The 19,168-nt window shown below is 45.8% G+C and overlaps 1 protein-coding gene across 1 annotated transcript; it reads right to left on the bottom strand.

Moving 5' to 3' along the window:
• Window positions 1-8,878: 8,878 nt before the first annotated feature.
• LOC149120749 (uncharacterized) lies at window positions 8,879-18,682 on the bottom strand. The gene is made up of 6 exons (XM_089320136.1): window positions 18,647-18,682; window positions 12,227-12,337; window positions 11,217-11,384; window positions 10,738-10,842; window positions 10,023-10,195; window positions 8,879-9,038 (listed from the first exon to the last, which is right to left on the bottom strand). Exons 1-6 carry the CDS (start codon window positions 18,680-18,682, stop codon window positions 9,020-9,022), a joined length of 612 nt encoding a protein of 203 aa, XP_089176262.1. The 3' UTR covers window positions 8,879-9,019.
• Window positions 18,683-19,168: the final 486 nt, after the last annotated feature.

Here is a 19,168-nt window from a genome sequence, read left to right on the forward strand (position 1 = left end):
ATGCTAGCATCCAGAGTGGATGCCAGTTAGATTCCTGGTAGCTCCATTCTGATCCAGGTCCCTGCTAATGTGTGTGGGAAAGCAGCAGAAGGAGCTTGGGCCCTGCACCCATATGGGAGACCCAGAATAAGCTCCTGGCTCCTGGCTTTGACATGGCCCAGCTCCAGCTGTTGTGGCCATTGTGGGGAGTGAAGTGGATGGAAGATCTCTCCCCCTCCCGCTCTCTCCTTCCTCATCCTCCATTCCTCTTTCTCTCTCCTTCTCAGACTGTTGCTAATCCTTTCACAGAAATAAGCCACTCATGCAAAACTGGATTCAAAGTAAGACTTTCTGTTATGTTGCAAAAAAAAAAAAAATGTAATCCATTCATGCTTTCTCACACTGGGCATTATCAATAAGCATTTGAAAGACTCCTCATGTGCATGGATTGGAAAATGATGGTACACTGACATAAACTTCTCTTGTAATTCAATTTTTCATGAACTCTTCAAAGTGTTCTCATTGTTTTAGAGAGAGGCTATGTGCTGACGCTAATTAGAAAATATTAGAGGTCAAAATTATGTTTAATGCACCTAACCTGCTGATCATCACAGCTTAGCAATGAGGGACACTGGAGAGTAACGCTGTGGACCCTCGGGATTGTGTGGCTGATGGGCAGCCGGGCTCCCTGCCTGGCACTTCCAGAGACTCTGGCACCAATGACCACAGCCTGAGAAAAGATCAAACTCCGACATGGAAATGCGGTTTCTGCTCCATGTGTATCACTTTTGCACCTTCTTAACTTGCAGAAAATCTCAGTCAAGCTGGTGTTTGTGCCAGGAATACAGGCCAACCCTCCCCCAAATCCACTCCTTGAGCCCGGGGCCACACTGATGTTAGAGTGATGGCTGCAAGCCGTGACCATTTTTAGAACTTGAAAACCCATGTTTCTCTTCTCTGTCTCTGATGTCTGTGCCTAGTGAGTTGCTGTTGAGCTACTTTATTTCCTCCCATTCTTATTCGAGTGAAGCCTGGCTCACTTGTAAAATGAGGACAGGTTAACATGAATAATCTTTGCACACACACATGTGAAGCATTGTAAATGCTCTCTGGGGTATAGTAAATGTTCCAAAACTTCATGGTTCAGTTTTAAACCCTGTTACTTCTCTAAGAAAATCCGGCAATAATTATTTCCTCAGTCTTTCAGCTCCTTGTCACTGCAAGTGTGACCCATAGAGATCACTTTAATCCCTTGGAAATTGAGAAGCAGGGGCCAGCCTCTTGGTGCCGTGGGTGAGGCCACTGCTTGAGACACCAACACCCCACATTAAAGTAGTGATTTGAGTCCTTGCTGCTCCGCTTCTGATTCAGCTCCCTGATAATGAGCCTGGGAAAGCAGCAAAAGATGGCACAAGTGGTTGTTTTGCTGCTACCCTTGTGGGAGACCAGGATGGAGTTCCTGGCTCCTGCTTTCAGCCTGGTCCAGATCTGCCTGTTGCAGCTCTCAGGGAAATAAACCAGCAGAGGAAAGTTTCTCTGTGTGTGTGTCTGTGTTTCTGTGTGTGTGTGTGACATGTATGCAGATCATCCGGACAGAAGATCAACAAGGAAACAGCATATTTAATCGACACTATTGCCCAAATGGATCTAACAGATATCTACAGAACTTTCAATCCTACATCTACAGACGTCACATTCTTCTCAGCAGTGCATGGAACCTTCTCTAGGATTGATCACATACTAGGTCATAAAGCAAGTCTCAGAAAATTTAAAAGAATTAGAATCATACCATGCAGCTTCTCAGACCACAGCGGAATGAAGCTGGAAATTAGCAACTCAGGAAACCCCAGAAAGTATGCAAACACATGGAGACTGAACAACATGCTCCTGAATGAACACTGGGTCATTCAAGAAATCAAAAGAGAAATCAGAAACTTTCTGGAAGTAAATGAGGATAACAACACAACATATCAAAACTTATGGGATACGGCAAAAAGCAGTATTGAGAGGCAAGTTTATAGCAATAGGGGCCTATATCAAGAAATTGGAATGGCACCAAATAAATGAGCTTTCAGTGCATCTCAAGGACCTAGAAAAACTGCAGCAAACCAAACCCAAATCTAGTAGGAGAAGAGAAATAATTAAAACCAGAGAAGAAATCAACAGGATTGAATCCAAAAAAACATTACAAAAAATCAGCCAAACGAGGAGCTGGTTTTTTGAAAAAATAAAGAAAATTGACACCCCATTGGCCCAACTAACTAAAAAAAGAAAAGACCCAAATCAATAAAATCAGAGATGAAAAAGGAAATGTAACAACAGACACCACAGAAATAAAAAGAATCATCAGAAATTACTACAAGGACTTGTATGCCAGCAAACAGGGAAACCTATCAGAAATGGATAGATTCCTGGACACATGCAACCTACCAAAATTGAACCAGGAAGACATCGAAAACCTAAACAGACCCATAACTGAGACAGAAATTGAAACAGTAATAAAGGCCCTCCCAACAAAGAAAAGCCCAGGACCAGATGGATTCACTGCTGAATTCTACCAGACATTTAAAGAAGAGCTAATTCCATTTCTTCTCAAACTATTCAGAACAATCGAAAAAGAGGGAATCCTCCCAAATTCTTTCTATGAAGCCAGCATCACCTTAATCCCTAAGCCAGAGAAAGATGCAGCACTGAAAGAAAATTATAGACCAATATCCCTGATGAATGTAGACGCAAAAATCCTCAATAAAATTCTCGCCAATAGAAAACAACAACACATCAGGAAAATTATCCACCCAGACCAAGTGGGATTTATCCCTGGTATGCAAGGATGGTCCAACATTCGCTAAACAATCAATGTGATTCACCACATTAACAGACTGCAGAAGAAAAACCATATGATTATCTCCATTGATGCAGAGAAAGCATTCGATAACATTCAATAATTCTTCCTATTCTACCTGCTATCTTGACTTCAAGTGGCTCAGACTGTCACGTTTGAATCAGGGAGGCAACACATTTTCTACCAAAGCCATTGATGAGCTCTTTTATAAAAATCTCTTCTATAAATTCCCAAGTACAGTGAATCCCTCAGGAATGACCCTAGGAACGCTGAGGGGCCCCATCCCTCAGGGTTTCCCAGGTCTCAGGTTCGGGGCCAGGGTGCTTTCCCATGGACCTCAGATGGACTAAGCAGGAAGGCTGTGCCATTTCTGGAAAGATGGACCCGTGTGGAGGAGCTGCCATCCAGGAGCCAGGTGCTTGACATAGCAGCGGGAGGCTTGGCTTCAGCTGCAGCACAGGGAGCAGCCCAGTGCCCAGGGCGCAGTGCGTGCACGGAAGCTCTGTGCTTCTCAACACCGTCAGGGCCGTTTCCCAGGGCACTAGGGGACAGGAGGGATGGCCAAGGAGACGCCAGGAGCACGCGCACGGGCGGCAGGAGAGCCTCCAGCAGGTTTCCAGCCCGGTCAGGGCCTCGCCATCCTCATGACTTCCCGCTACCTTCGGGCTTGCTCACCGTGAGTGCGCATGCCTATGAGCAGGGCTGGACATTGGCGAGCTCCAGTTACCTTCCAACATCTCCCAGCATGCCTTGCGGGCATTCCAGCCCTGAAGAACTGGGTGCCAAAAGACTGTGTCGCCAATGGCGGCGTCCTCAGAGTCTGCTACTTGCAAGGTAATTTCTGCCCAGACACTCATGGCCCCGAGCTGTTTGGATGCCCGAGCTTGAGGGGCTCCAATATCGCAGGGGCCCTGCAGCGGCTTCCACAGGTGCTTCTCTCACAATGACCAGGGCAGAGGCCGGGAAGACTCCCTCAGGTTTAGAAATCCCTCTTGTGGGTGTGCAGGTGGCGTGGGTTGTTGAAAGGGAGTGCCGTTCTCAGCTGCGCCTGCAGGACTGAGGAATCCTCTGAACTTGAGGAAACATGAACAGGATTCGTGTTCCGTTCAAACGCACAGGTCGCTGATGTGTGCGACCTGCCTCATTTTAATAACAAGCTTTGGATCCTAGAGGGGTGTGATGTCACGTTTCCCTTAGCAGCCTAGGTTGTAGTAAATACAAGATTTTGGCAAAAATCGATGAAAGCACTGCGTGAGATTCAGCTGTGTGCATGAAATATAGGCTGCTGTGTGTGTGTATCTTTTTTAAAAAGGGAATTGGGCTGAAGTGATATAAAAATCAAAACACCTATGAAACTTAGCAATACATTTATTGATAATAAACCATAGTTTTACAATCACTTTCAATACCAAATGTAGTGTTCCTTACAATTGAGGCTACTCTGTGGCTTACTTGTGATCAAATAGTAGAAACGCATGAATAATTTATCATGTGTCTCTCATTATTTACATACTTTACATAATGTATTTAATCTTCTCAGTAACTCTGATCCTGGGTGTATTGTGGATGTCTCCTTTACAGATGAGCTGAGATACTTTATCACAGTGGAAGTCAGTGTCCAATCACCTTCAGAAAGTGTGCAGTTTCAATGAGGTCAGTGTTCAATCAACTTCACAAAGTGTGCAGTTTCCTTTTCTAATACCTGGGAACCATTCATAGCATGTGAGCATGCACTGTGGAGGGATTTGAATGAATTCACCAATAAAACCAAATTCCTTCGTGAAAGACAGTTTTTCCCAGTGAGTCAAAGCTAAGAATTTCCCACTAAAACTCTTCCTCAACAATGCAAGGATCCGGAGAGGGTACTTTTAAAAAATAGACCTTTAACAACCACATATGGGCCCTTTGACAGCTAGCTACACAAGTGCTAGTCTTTTCTTCACACAGACAGGTGGATTTCACAGCTTTCTAGTGACAGTAGAGGCTCATATAACTGAACATGAGTTCAGTTAGATTCTCACATAATTAGATCCAATTTACAAAAGCCTTTTCAGGACAGTTTCCTAAGTCCCATTTCAAGCAGCTCCATCTCACACCATTAAATAGGTGGTGTCTTGTGTTGATCCCCAATATTGTGTTAGGCTCCACCATTTGATCCTGTATCACAGCAGTGAGTCTCAAAGCAGACCTGCTCCCTGATGCTTCGCCCACCTAAGGCTCTCAGTCACTTCCCAGTCCTGAAGACCTGAGGCCATCCTCTCTGACCCAGAGTCAGGGTCGGGGTGGGAGTCTTGTAGGCAGCCTTTAGACACATCAAGGCCAGTCTTGGCAGGTGGAGTCTTGGCAGGGAGAAGAAAGTCACATCATCCCATCCTGAAGGAGGATGCCAATCAACAATGCTCTGTAAAAATTAGCTGTGCCATCAGAGGCCCCAAAAAGTTGCTTACGTATGTTGTTATCTTTGTGCTTCCATTTGCTTCGTTGCGATGGTTATGCATAAATACCACCGAGCCATTGGAAGAAACAAGCCTTGATCAGCCTTGTTGTCTGGGCTCCATTCTCTGCCATCTCTTGTCCCTCTTTTCAGTCCCTCTCCCTCCCTTAGGTTCTGTTCCACAAGTGAGGCTGGCCCGCACAAGTTCTCCCTTTCAGTCACTGTCATCAGAGGAGGAAGAGACCAGAAGATCCTCATAGAGGACACTCCTTGTGACCTGGGGACCCTGCCTCTCAGACTCCTTTAAGACATGAGTGTTCTGACGAGCAGCTGTAGACTTCCCTGGATTGGATGCGGGAGGGGTTCTGGACCTGGCACTGTCCTGTTTCTTGGGGCCGATTCTCTGTGTCGGGTCTGGAACATGACTGGACACTCGAGGTTGGAAGATTGGGAAGTTCTGGCCTGAGCTTGAGCAATGTGAGTTAGATGGAGGCTGAGGGTCAGAAATTGGCTTCAGGACTGGCGTCTTTGTGGACCCTTGGGGTGCCCGAGAGTGTGCAGGTCCACTTGTACTGGAGAGAGGTTGGGAAACCAGGAGTCTTGGCTTCTTGGGGCGGTTCTGGCTGGTCTGGATGGAGTCTTGGGCAGACCTCTTGCCTGGAGCCTGGGTGCTGAGTTTGGAGTTCTGGACACAATTTTCTGTGACAGGCTGTGGAGGCAACTTTGAATCCACCTCCGCAACTTTGATCTGCGCCTGTGGATTAGACCTGTGACCCAGGGTAGGTGTCTTCCTGGCAGGTTGAAGAGTGTCACGAGAGGAAACATCAGGCCCTTTGGCTGTTGGCTTGGCACTGCCAGCTGGGCCTGGGGTGAATTTCTTTAGAACATGGTGAGGGGAGTCAGCAAAGTTGACCCCAGATCCTTGGGCTGGGCCGTCAGTGCTCAGCTGAGGTGTTTTGTTTGGAGCCTCGGTAGCGCAGCGTGATCTATAAGGTGTCTCACTAGGCAGTGGACATGGCAGTGCAGAGCCGAGGGGTGACTTCCTCTTGGATGTTTGCACAGGCAACGGTCTAGTAGGATGCTGTGGCAAGAAAGTTCACATTAGACCCCTCAGATGGATGAAGAACTCACATAGTCAACCATACAAAAATGGAAAATCAGCATGTTAGTAACAAAAAAGGATATTGATTACTAATATAAATAGGAAGAGAAAGTAGCACATACAGGTAGCACATACAAGATTGCATCTAAATCAGGACCACAAAAAGGGGACGAGGCAGCCAATATAAAGAGACAGTACATGTGAAATTAAATTTCACAGAACTAAATATTGAAATCATCCAGTCACATCTTCAGAGATTGTCTACTCAGGTTAGTGAGGGCAAAAGAATACGACATCAGTCTGATTCTTGTGTGTGGCAGATAGGACAAGATTATCATTACCTTGTCTGTTGTTAAGATCAAGGGAGTGGCTGCACTGTGGAATGTGGTGCTGGGATGAGAAGGGCTGACCACATTCCAGTTATCGATCCATGTGTTACACAGAGAGTGTTGTGAAATTTAAATAGGAAGCGAATTCTAGGAAGCTGTATCTGACTTTGAAAATGTTTCCTACAGGTTTTAAAGGTTGATTGCATGTTGGTAGATTGTTGATGGAGCACCATCATGTTGTTAAGGGGCAGTTAAATGCAGAAGACAACTACCCTGTGATGAGCTTTGAAAACTCTCTTGGGCCAGTGCTGTGGCATAGTGGGTAAAGCCACCATCAGCAGTCCCAGCAAGCCATATGGGCACCGGTTCACATCCAGGCTGCTCCACTTCAGATGCAGCTCTCTCCTATGACCTGGAAAAGCAGTGGAAGATGGCCCAAGTCCTCAGTCCCCTGTACCCACATGGGAGACAAGAAAGAACCTCCTGGCACCTGGCTTCAGATTGCACAGCTTGTGGTTGCAGCCATCTGGGAGTGAACCAGTGGATGGAAGAACTCCCTCCCACACCTCTCTTTATCTCTGTACCTCTGCCCCTCTGTGACTCTGCCTTTCAAATAAATTTTAAAAATCTTAAAAAGAACACACATGTCAACTACCTAATCCTTTCTTTATCCAATATGGAGAGTGTAAATGAGAAACATCTTTTGGAAAAGAAACATGGGATTAATAAAAGTGTAAAAGATGCCTTGGATGGATACAAGACAGCACATGATCAAATCATTCATGGATGCATCAACATGCCTCCACTAGCATTCACTTGCCAACTTGCAAATAGTGACATAAAAATTCAAATAAAGCAACTGGAACATGGGATACAGACAAATAAAACAGGATTCTGTGGGCCAGCCTTGGTTTAAATATAATTCCCACAAAGAAGGGCATAGAATGAAGCAAATAAAAGGCCACAGAGAAAAAAATCACACTGCAGAAGCGGGAGTAGGACTCACCCTCAGATAGGCACATGGTTCTGTTGCTGCCTCAGAGTTCTTCGGCTCCTTCTGTGGCCTCCCCTGTGTTGCCTGTGGTCCAGCTTTCCTCTGCTGCCCTTCATGCCTGCAGAACAAATCCTGTTATCTGTCTGAGGTACCTTTCCTGCCTGTCTCCAAGAGGGACAGCAAACCAAACCAAGAGCACTCCCAGGGCCCCATGCTAGCCCTTGTTTTGGAGTGAGGCAGGCACTGAAGCCCCTGTGAACTTGGCCCCAGCGGTTCAATTCTTGTCTGGGAAGTCCCTCCACCCCCAGGATGTGCTGCGTTCCCTAGTGTGACTTCAGTGTTGTGCACTTTCATTTAGTCTGTGGCTGTTCTGGCTGCCAGGAGCAGCATTCTAAGGTATTCCACAGCCCTTCCCTTTAGTGGTTCTTAGAATAGGATGAGCTCGGTGTGCACCCCTGGAAGGTCTGAAGCACTTGTCTGTTTCTCTGCAGTTGTCTGTCTATGCCTAGAGACAGCTGCAGGGAAAGAAGAGGGAGTGGCACAATCTTCTTGGTTGCCAAAGCTCAGGGCTCAGACTGTGCCTGCAGAATCCTTACCTGTGAGTTCCTGCCTCTTGTCTCTCAGTCTTCCTCAAGGGTTCTGCTGACTGAAGTTCCTCAGGTTTCTTGGGTTTCAGGTTCTCCTTCTCCTGATTGTGACCCAAGACCAGTAAGGGAACGGCCCCACCCCAGGATTTCATGGGGCACCTCTTGCTTTTTGCCAAGTGCCCAAAGGCTCCACAGTTCTTGCATTTCACCTGTGGGTAGGGGAAGTGGTTATTACATGAGCGGGTACCAATCACAGGCAGTTTTCAAAGGTGGATATAAAGAAGATTAGGGAAATTAAATATTCCTTTGGTGGGAGGTCATAGACCCATGGATTTTTATTTGCCAAGAAACTCAAGATATTATGATCCTCCCAGAGCCAATTGAATCCAGGGATCCAAGGAGGTAGAACTTTCATATCTAAAGGAGATGATAGTGGCTATTTCTCACAGTATCTGAATGGGCCCATCAGCCAGGTAAAGAGAAGGCAAACCAGTCCGGCTTGGCTAAGGAGGAATAACTGAAAGATGGACACACAGATTCTCGCATTTAAACCAACTCCTCATGGACCCCTTTGTTCTCAAAAGCCCCAAGGCTCCGCTTACCTTGCTGTACTCTCCGTCTGGTGGGGAAGCCCTCTGGCACAGCAGTCTTTTCTGTGGGTTATTGTCCTTCAGGGGCCTTTGAGGCTGATGACATACTGAATGGCGTGCCATCTGATTCATAGCCTTGGGCTTCTGATCGGGCTTGCTCCTTCATTGATCATTGGTTTTCCTAGTCCAAAGAAACAAATTTAAAAATTCAAAATGTATGACACAAGCCCCTCATACGTCTATTTCTCCCAGGAGAGATTGGAGGGACTTCCTGAGTACTAACCCGCACCCACCACATCTTGGATCTGTGATAGATGCCCCATTCTGACCTATTTTGTGAACACGTTGTAGTGTTTACCTACTGCCAAAAAAGGACACTGCCCAAGAAAAGACCACTTAATTAAAAGGCTTCTAATAGATGGTGGTAGTGAATTGGCAACTCTACACAAAAGTATTTTTGGTTCTGAGTTTTGGTCTAGCTTCTCTCTCCAGACTAAAAGCCCCAGCAAAGCCAACAGAAGGGTAGCCAACAATTGGTATTTCAGATCATAAAAACTCTCTATTTTCACAGAGTAACTTCTTACCCACAAAGCCGGCAGAATGCTCTGACCAAGCTTTGATATTTCACCTTGTCAAAACAAAATGAATTCTCTCAAGTTAACTGAGGGCAAAAGTAAGTTAGATGCTGGGTGACAGTGAGGCAAAGTGAGACAGTCACACGCACTATTCTTGGACATAGAATGAAAATTGATAAGTAAGTGCTTGACCTTTATACAATCCTTGCTTCTGAAAAGCTGAAGTTGACAAATTGATGCAGTCTGTGATCAACCAGTCAAACTGAACAGTTCCCAACAGGGCATGTGCATAAGCCAGTCAGAACTGAGCAAGCTGAAATCCTTCATTTGCATCAGGAGGACTCCATGAGACCCTGAGCAGGACATCTCCCTCAATAGGAGAATTCCTTCCTCTCTTGGGAGAGGTTCTTTGATCTCCAGTGAGGGCTGCATTGCCCTGGCTTGCAAATTCTGTGATTAACAAATCTTTTTAAATTTTTAAAGTCAAGGCCCTGTGAAGTGAGTGTCCTGCAGCCTTGTTCAGGCAGAAATGGAGGGCCCTTGGGGAATCAGGTCCTGGCCCCATGGCTCACTCCCCAAATTTTCTGTACCTGTCCTTTGGGTCATCTGGTCTTTGGGAAGTTGCTTGGGGCTGGTCCACCGTAAGCTGACATTTCCCTTGGGAGACACAGCGGGCTGTGGGATCCTCTCCAGGCTTCAGGGGAAATCGTAACATGGCCTCAACAGAGGCAACAACTACCCACTTCTCCACCATCAAATCGATCTGATAAAGAGAAAAGAGGCATCAAGATTCAACTTTCAGCCTGCAAGCAGGAAGTGACTTTGGGAAAAGAGAAGATAAACTCCCAGTCACTTGAGCATTTTCTTTTTCTTATACAGAAGGCTTTGTGTTTAAGTATGTGTAAGATTTATAATTTATTTGAAAGGCAGAGTTACAGAGAGACAGAGGCAGAGAGAGAGAAAGAAAAGCCTTGCATCCACTGATTCACTCCCCAAATGGCCACAATGGCTGGAGCTGGGCTGATTTGAAGCTGGGAGCCATGAGCTTCTTCTGTTTCAAAAACAGAAAGTGGAGTCTGGGGGAAATGCTGGTGTGAGCTGAAGGGAAGTAAGATCCATAGCAATGGCATATGCCTGTGTTTCTCCTAACGTCCTTTGAAATTGGCCAGTGCAATGTACAGAGAGTTTTAAACATTGACTATTACAGCTGAGCATGGGAGGAGTACCTGCCTCGGACTGACCCTCAGCTTTGATGCCATCTCATTCCATCTACTTCTCACTTGACCCAGTATCTCCCATACTCACATCTTGTTGTGGGATCCCCCATTGCTTTAACAGCTCCTTCCCCTGTTCCATGGAAAGAGTGTTGGGGTCCATTGTGGATGGTGCTGGCCAAGGGCATCTGCCTCCCTGGGGAAATAGAAACGGAAGCCACTGGATTCTTATGCCCTGAATTTCAACTAGCTTCTAACAAGGCACTGAGTACATTGAAAGAAAAGATAAGTGAATAACACTCTGTTTGGAAGCCCTCAGTCAAAGGTGCAATGGCCCCTTTACTGCTCACTAGCCACCCCATCTAAATCAGAAAGTTAGGGGGAAATGGTACCCTTTATCTAATAAAGAACATTTCAGAAATATGGTTTGAATCAGGCTCTACCTTGGGAAGTATGAAGCAGTTAACTAATCCTTTCCTCAACTCATAACACCACCTTCCATGGATTGTCCCCACCCTCCTATTTTTCCCATTTCATACACCAAGGCCCAAAACAATCATGGAAACTCACCTGTCGTCTTTCTCGAGCTCTGAGGTTGCTCAGGTGTGGGCACAGGGCAATTCTGCTGGAGACAGAAGCTTCCAGCACGACCAGTGAAGAGGTAGACTGAGGGGGAGGAGCCATGTCCTGCTGGGCTTTATGCTGTCCCACAGCCCCAGGATGATCACGTGACACACCCTAATCCCCACAACTCAATTACATTGAGAGGATTTTCACCCAGGCCTCTGATCTGGTTCACTACTTTATTGAATGCTACTCCTATAGCACTTTTCATTTCAACGCATACGTGGGCATTTAAACAACACATTGTAGTTTGGTGTGTGCCGTCCCCAACATTTTTTAAAAATTTAGTATGTAACAGTGTGTTTTAGCACTATATGAAAGCTCCTAAAAATTTTCATGGGAAGGGCGGGTTTCTGGAGGAGTTGGTCTTGCCCAGCAAGTTAAGCAGATTAAGCTGAAGCCGTCTGCATCACTGGTATCCCATGTTGGAGTCTATGCTGCTCTGCTTCTGAGCAGCTCCCTGCTACTGTGCCTGGGAAAGTATTGGAGGATGGGCCCCGGTCAGCCACAGGAGAGACCCAGATGGAATTCGTGGCTTGTAGACATTTGGGGAGTGAACCAGTGGATGGAAGATCTCTCCCCCTCCCCCTCTCTCTTTCCTCACCCTCCCTTCCTCTTTCTCTCTCCTTCTCAGACTTTTGCTAATCCTTTCATAGAAATAAGCCACTCATGCAAAACTGGATTCAAAGTAAGTCTTTCTGTTGCAAAAAAAAATGTAATCCATTCATGCTTTCTCACACTGGGCATTATCAATAAGCATTTGAAAGACTCCTCATGTGCATGGATTGGAAAATGATGGTACACTGGCATAAACTTCTCTTGTAATTCAATTTTTCATGAACTCTTTGAAGTGTTCTCATTGTTTTAGAGAGAGGCTATGTGCTGACGCTAATTAGAAAATATTAGAGGTCAAAATTAGGTTTAATGCACCTAACCTGCTGATCCTCACAGCTTACCAATGAGGGACACCGGAGAGTATCGCTGTGGACCGTCGGGATTGTGTAGCTGATGGGTTGCCGGGCTCCCTGCCTGGCACTTCCAGAGACTCTGGTACCAAGGACCACAGCCTGAGAAAAGATCAAACTCTGACCTGGAAATGCGGTTTCTGCTCCATGTGTATCACTTTTGCACCTTCTTAACTTGCAGAAAATCTCAGTCAAGCTGGTGTTTGCACCAGGAATACAGGCCAACCCTCCCCCAACTCCACTCCTTGAGCCTGGGGCCACACTGATGTTAGAGTGATGGCTGCAAGCCGTGACCATTTTTAGAACTTGAAAACCCATGTTTCTCTTCTCTGCCTCTGATGTCTGTGCCTAGTGAGTTGCTCTTGAGCTACTTTATTTCCTCCCATTCTTATTTGAGTGAAGCCTGGCTCGCTTGTAAAATGAGGACAGGTCAACATGAATGATCTTTGCACACACACATGTGAAGCATTGTAAATGCTCTCCGGGGTATAGTAAATGTTCCAAAACTTCATGGTTCAGTTTTAAACCCTGTTACTTCTCTAAGAAAATCCGGCAATAATTATTTCCTCAGTCTTTCAGCTCCTTGTCACTGCAAGTGTGACCCATAGAGATCACTTTAATCCCTTGGAAATTGAGAAGCAGGGGCCAGCCTCTTGGTGCCGTGGGTGAGGCCACTGCTTGAGACACCAACACCCCACATTAAAGTAGTGATTCGAGTCCTTGCTGCTCTGCTTCTGATTCAACTCCCTGATAATGAGGCTGGGAAAGCAGCAAAAGATGGCACAAGTGGTTGGCTTGCTGCCATCCTTGTGGGAGACCAGGATGGAGGTCCTGGCTCCTGCTTTCAGCCTGGTCCAGATCTGCCTGTTGCAGCTCTCAGGCAAATAAACCAGCAGAGGAAAGTATCTCTGTGTGTGTGTGAGTGTGTGTGTGTGTGTGTGTGTGAATTGTATGCACACACAGAAACACAGTCTTTCAAGTAAATATTTTGTTAAAAAGAAATTTAGGAGCTTTGAATAGCAGGCCAAAATATTATGTAGATTAGTTTGTTGGGAAACTTAGAGAATTAATCTGAACTTATATTTCTTAAGTGAATATAAAGGCAACAGGGCTTATTACTGAAAACTCAGGAAAAAATAGAGGGCTGTGGGGACCCTCCAGGGTTCTCAAATGCAGAAGGCAGGGTCTGATTTTCTAGACAAGTGGAGGATAGACATGCCAGGCATCTGATGCACAGCATCTTGGAAACACTGGCACTGAGCGCCTGGCTTCACCGCTGAGCTTTCACTTGTATCTTTTGGAAATCCCCCTCATGCACACCTAGTTAATGTGGTGCAGCTCAGTGGGAAGAGGACTAGGAGAGATCTCTCTATCTTGGTATGAGCTCCCAGCACAGCCTAGCATCCAGCAGACACATGGCCTCCTTGCCAGCCCCTCATAACAGGCTAGGCATTTTCTGCTCCCCTCTGTGTGAGCCCTGTTTGTCTCCAGGGTCAATGAAAAGAAAGAGCCTCTGTAAAACACTCTGCAGTCTCTTTCTTTTGTAAAGATTTTTTATTTATTTGAAAGAGTTAAAGGGAGAGAAGGAGAAGCAGACACAGAGGCAGAGGCAGAGGCAGAGACAGAGACAGAGAGAGAAATCTTCCACCCACTGGTTCTCTCCCCAGGTGGCTGCAATGGCCAGAGCTGAGCCAAACCGAAGCCAGGAGCCGGGAGCTTCTTGATGGTCTCCCACATGAGTGCAGGTGTTCAATGACTTGGACCATATTCTGCTGCTTTCCCAAGGGCACTGCAGAGAGCTGGATCACGGTGGAGCAGCCAGCACTGGACCACCACCAAATTCTCTTAAGAGACATAGCTAGAAGCATTTTGTCATTCTTGGTAATTAGTAATTGGGAAAAAAAGATTTGGAAAAAAGAGTCCTCACCTCCCCAGAGCCACATGGTCCTGACTTCTGTTGGTGATATGATGATGGTGGCTCTGAGGGGAGGGAAGTAATCGACTCAAAAATGGGATCTCGGCATCTGGCTCTCACCCTCCCCATGATGCTGCCTGCGGGAACCTTCACCCTGAGCCCATCGTCCTCCAACAGGGTGAGCTGGGGAGACTTTCTTTCTTTTGTGAGAGATTTATTTATTTGAAAGAGCAACAGGGAAGGAGGGGGGAAAGGGCATGAAAGAGAAAAACACAAAGAGAACAAGAGATTGAGATCCTATACACTGGTCCACTCCCCAAGTGGCTGCAACAGCCAGGACTGGGTCAGCCCATAGCCAGCAGCCAGCAACTCCGTCTGTGTCTCCCACATGCATAGCAGAGACCCACATCTTTTGCTTTCACAGGTGCATTCGCGGGAAGCTGTATTGGTAGCAGAGCAGCTGGGACTCAAACCAGCACCCTGATATGCGATGCTACCATCACAATCCATGGCCTAACCCTACTTCTTACTGCACAGCACCGGCCTCAGGAATGAGAGGCAGAGTCTGTAGGAAGGAATTCTGCAGGATCTGAGTAAGTGGTTATGGCAGAAATGGGGAGTGGAGTGATTCCCCCAGAGGAAATGGGGAGTACATCTGAGGCATGAGCTCAGCTGGTAACAAGAGATGGGGTTCGAGACCCTGCACCAGTCTCTGGTGGATCCTGGTGTCATGTCTAGTCAATCCCCATGATCCACAGTAGCCTTGAAACTGGTATTAACTCCAAGTAGTAGTGAAACCTGTAGTTCTGAAATCAGTCTGCTCTTCTGCCACCTTACAGATTCACAGACCAAATTTCAGGATCCCTACTGATGTGCCTGTAATACCACAGGACTCGTAATGAAGGGTGAGACAATCTGTGGAAGTCATGTGATGCTTTGCAGAAACAGGAGATCCAAAGGGCAGTTGCTGGGCTGGAAATGTTTTCCCTATCCTTAGGTGTGTAGAGGACTCACCAGAGACAGTGATTGTATCTCTACTGAAAACACTCTCATCTGTTCATTCTGACGAGACCCTTTCCTTTTTATAGCTAGGGAAGATGTATTTAATGAAAATGGGACAATATAATAAAAGGTTTAAGATAACAGCTGTCATGGTGCCAGTGTTGGAGCAGCAGTTAAACCACCACATGGGAAACTCACACACATATCAGAGTGCCTGGGTTTGATCCTCAGCTCTGCTGTCCATTCCAGGAGGCTCTGGGAAGCAGCAGATGAGGTCTCAAGAACTTGAGGCCTGGCTACCCACATGAGAGGCCATGACTGAGTTCTTGGCTCTTTGCTTTGGCCTGCCTAGCCCTGGCTATTGCAGACACTGGTGGAGTGAACCAGAAGATAGGTTTCAGGCTCGCTCTCTCTCTCTCTCTCTCTCTCTGCCATTCAGATAAACAAATTTTAAAGCAAAATGCTTATAACTTTGAATCATACAAAAGGATAGCAACTGTCACTTGTAAATGTCCTGCGACATTTTCTCTGCATAAGAAAATTCTCAAAACAATTCTAAACTGTCTGATTCCAAATTTCAAAGTATTTGTGCACACACAGGAGTTTCAATAGGCTAATCCTCCACCTGCAGCACTGGCACACGGGTTCTAGTCATGCTCGGAGCGCCATATTTTGTCTCAGTTGCTATTCTTTAGTCCAGCTCTCTGCTATGGCCCGGGAGTGCAGTGAAGGATGGCCCAAGTGCTTGGGCCCTGTACAAGCAAGGGAGACCAGGAGAAACACCTGCATCCTGGCTATGGATCAGCACTGTGCACTGGCTGCAGCACACCAGCCCCAGCAAACATTGGGAGTGAACCAAAGGAAAAAGGAAGACCTTTCTCTCTCTCTCTCTCTCTCTCTCTCTCTCACTGTCCACTCTGCCTGTCAAAAAATAAAAATAAAAAAAAAGTATATGTACACTCAAGAGCTTACAATTTACTTATTTTACATATTTCAGTTAAAAACAGATCTTTTCCTATTTCTTTAACATTATTTAAGTCACGTGTTAGTTGAATATGTAATCTAAAATGAGTAATAATTACATTTTTACCTCACACTGTTTTATCCCATTTTAAAGCTCTCTGTCTCACCATTTACAGTAAGACATATGATTGTCGCATTTATCATTACACTTTCATGTTTGGCATAAAAAACAGTACAGTTATTTTTGGTTGTATTTTTGACAGGCAGCATGGACACTGAGAGAGACCCAAGCACTTGGGCCATCCTCCACTGCACTCCCGGGCCATAGCTGAGAGCTGGACTGGAAAGGAGCCACCATGACAGAATCCAGCACCCTGACCGGGACTAGAACCCGGTTGCTGGTGCTGCAGGTGGAGGATTAGCTTATTGAGCCATGGCGTCAGCCTGTTAGTTTTGTTTTTCTAACACTGAATCATTCTTGCATTCATTAAACCCAACTAACTTGTCAGGATTCATGCTCCTATAATATGAAACGACAATCCATGCATTTGTATTTTATTACTAACATATCTAAATGTTTATTCATTTGATATTGCCCTAGACAATAATACTTTGCACAAAATGGAAAACAAAATTTGTTCCAGCAAACATAAAATAATGCCCTACCACACTAAAATAAAAGGACAGAGAACAAACCCAAAATGTGTGTGTGTGTCTGTGTGTGTGTGCGTGTTTGTGTGTGTGTTTTAAATACAGGTAATCTATCTGTCAGCATAGCATAGTGGTTAAATGCACTATCTTTGTTAAAAAAGAAAACTAACAGCTGTCTGTGGGGAATCCCACAGGAGTGCCAAATGACTTAAGGAGCACCACTAATCCAAAAAGAAAGAGAAAATACAAAACCAAAAGAAAGTTACTTAAGCTAAGGCTACAAAGCACCAAGAACTGCCCAGACCATCTGTCAGAACAGACACAGGTGATGAAGCCAGATAAGGACTGGGCGACATTACATCATAAGAAGCAGACAATCAGCTTTCTACTACATTACTTCACCCACACTACTGCACCACAATTGGCCACACCCAGAAGACCCCTAAGACACCACTGGTCACACCCAAACATCAGCATCTGGATGGTGACACCCAAAAAGATGAGCCTCTGATTGCTAACACCTTGGGACACACTCAATGCCCACCTACTCTAGAAGGGAGATAAAAAGGCAAGCCTCACAACTACTCTTGATCCCCTTGGTACCATGACAGAGTGGACAGGCAGAAGAGGCAGTGAGAGAGAGAGACAGAGAGAAAGGTCTTCCTTTTTTCTGTTGGTTCACTTTCCAATGGCCACTGCAGCCGGTGCACCACGCTGATCCCTAGCCAGGAGTCAAGTTCCTCCCATGATTTCCCATGCAGGTGCAGGAACCAAGGACTTGGGCCATCCTCCCCTGCACTCCTGGGTCACAGCTGAGAGCTGGACTGGAAGAGGAGCCACCGGGACCGATTCTGGTGCCCCAACCGGGACTAGAACCCAGTGTGCCAGCACCACAGCTGGAGGATTCACACTTGTTCCTGTTGCTGGATAGTGTAGAGATTGCCTTACCCCTAGATGTGTGTTATGACCTGTGGACTAATGGTACACTGAGTGCTACTGGCCTGTAAATGTGTGCACTGAATATATATTATGGAGCATATTGAACAATACGTCCTATTGAAAAGACTGTCATGATTCTGTGCGATTCTTCCCCATGCTCTGACACATTGCATTAGGCTTGTCGAGCTGGGTGACCTGTGGCACTCGTGACACTGTCTCAGAGCCTAGTGGAAAAAAGCAATCTCATGTATGATCTTCATAGCAGTGAATCACATCCTGTAAGTGGTCCTCTGACTTGTTCATTTAAGAGGTAGACACAGACACACAGAGAGCTCCCCAAATGCCTGCATGGCCGGCATCCCATAGGGGCTCCAGCTGGAGACCCGGCTGCTCCACCTCCGATCCAGCTCTCTGCTATGGCCAGGGAAAGCAGTGGAAGATGGCCCAAGTCTTTGGGCCCCTGCACTCAGGTTGGAGATACAGAAGAAGCTTCTGATTCCTGGCTTTGGATCAGCACAGCTAGGTCACTGTGTCCAATTGAGTAGTGAACCAGATGATGGAAGACCTCTCTCTCTCTCTCTCTCTGTCTCTCCTTCACTCTTTGTGTAACTCTGATTTTCAAAAATTTGTAGAAGGTGAATTACAAATTAATTTTATTCTTGGGCCAAAATTTTACTGAAATCTATGCTTATGCAGAATCTTCAAAAGCTCATTGCAAAATGTGTTATGAAAATCATGCATGTATTTCAGAATTTGTTGCACCAGACTTATCTTGTAACTCTTTTGCAGTGAACACTTTTAAGGTACTCTCATATGGCTAAGAGCAAATCAATTTTAAATTACATGGAATGCATTTTTTTGAGTCACTATTTTAGTTACATTTTCAGGAAAATATCCAGGGGTATGTATTAAAAAAAAGTTTGATTTTATTGAGAACTTACAGTTTTAACATGCTCAATGAGGTCATTTGTTACCATAGTCAGATATAACTAGTACACTCCATGAGCCATTAATTTCCATTTTCAGAACCATCCAGATAACATCCATGTTTAAAAAAAAAAAAAAACAGTAAATTCAGGTTCAGTGTAATGATGCTGTGAATAAGTGTATCATCTGTACTTGCCACCATCCCATGTTGGAATCCAGCTCTCGGCTAATGCACCTGGGGAAGTAAATGGCCCACCTGCTTGGGCCCCTGCTGACTAGCTGAGAGACCAGGATGACTTGCAGGTTCCATCTTTGGCCTGGACCAACACCAGCCATTGTAGCCACTTGGGGAATGAACCAGCAGTTGGCAAATGTTCTCTCCTCTCCCACCAAAATCTCAGCCTTTCCAGTAAATAAGCAAATAAAAATGCTTTGAAAACAATAAGGAGGTGGGCCTGTGAGCAGTGGGTTAAGACATGTGCAGCACCAGCCTCCCATAGAAATAGTTTCACCCCATTGCAAAGTCCTAGCACCCA

This window comes from Oryctolagus cuniculus, chromosome 18 (genome assembly GCF_051225735.1).
Source record: "Oryctolagus cuniculus isolate XC-2025 breed Fujian yellow rabbit chromosome 18, ASM5122573v1, whole genome shotgun sequence".
Classification (NCBI taxonomy): domain Eukaryota; kingdom Metazoa; phylum Chordata; class Mammalia; order Lagomorpha; family Leporidae; genus Oryctolagus; species Oryctolagus cuniculus.

What these genes read in the sequence shown, in the direction of transcription:
- LOC149120749 (XM_089320136.1), bottom strand. Translation starts at nt 18,682, where the DNA reads ATGGTAACAAATGACCTCATTGAGCATGTTAAAACT. An exon ending in CTCTCCGGTGTCCCTCATTG is followed by an intron (nt 11,385 to 12,226) that starts GTAAGCTGTGAG and finishes TGTGGGGATTAG; the next exon opens with GGTGTGTCACGTGATCATCC. An exon ending in GGGGGATCCCACAACAAGAT is followed by an intron (nt 10,196 to 10,737) that starts GTGAGTATGGGA and finishes TCTCTTTATCAG; the next exon opens with ATCGATTTGATGGTGGAGAA.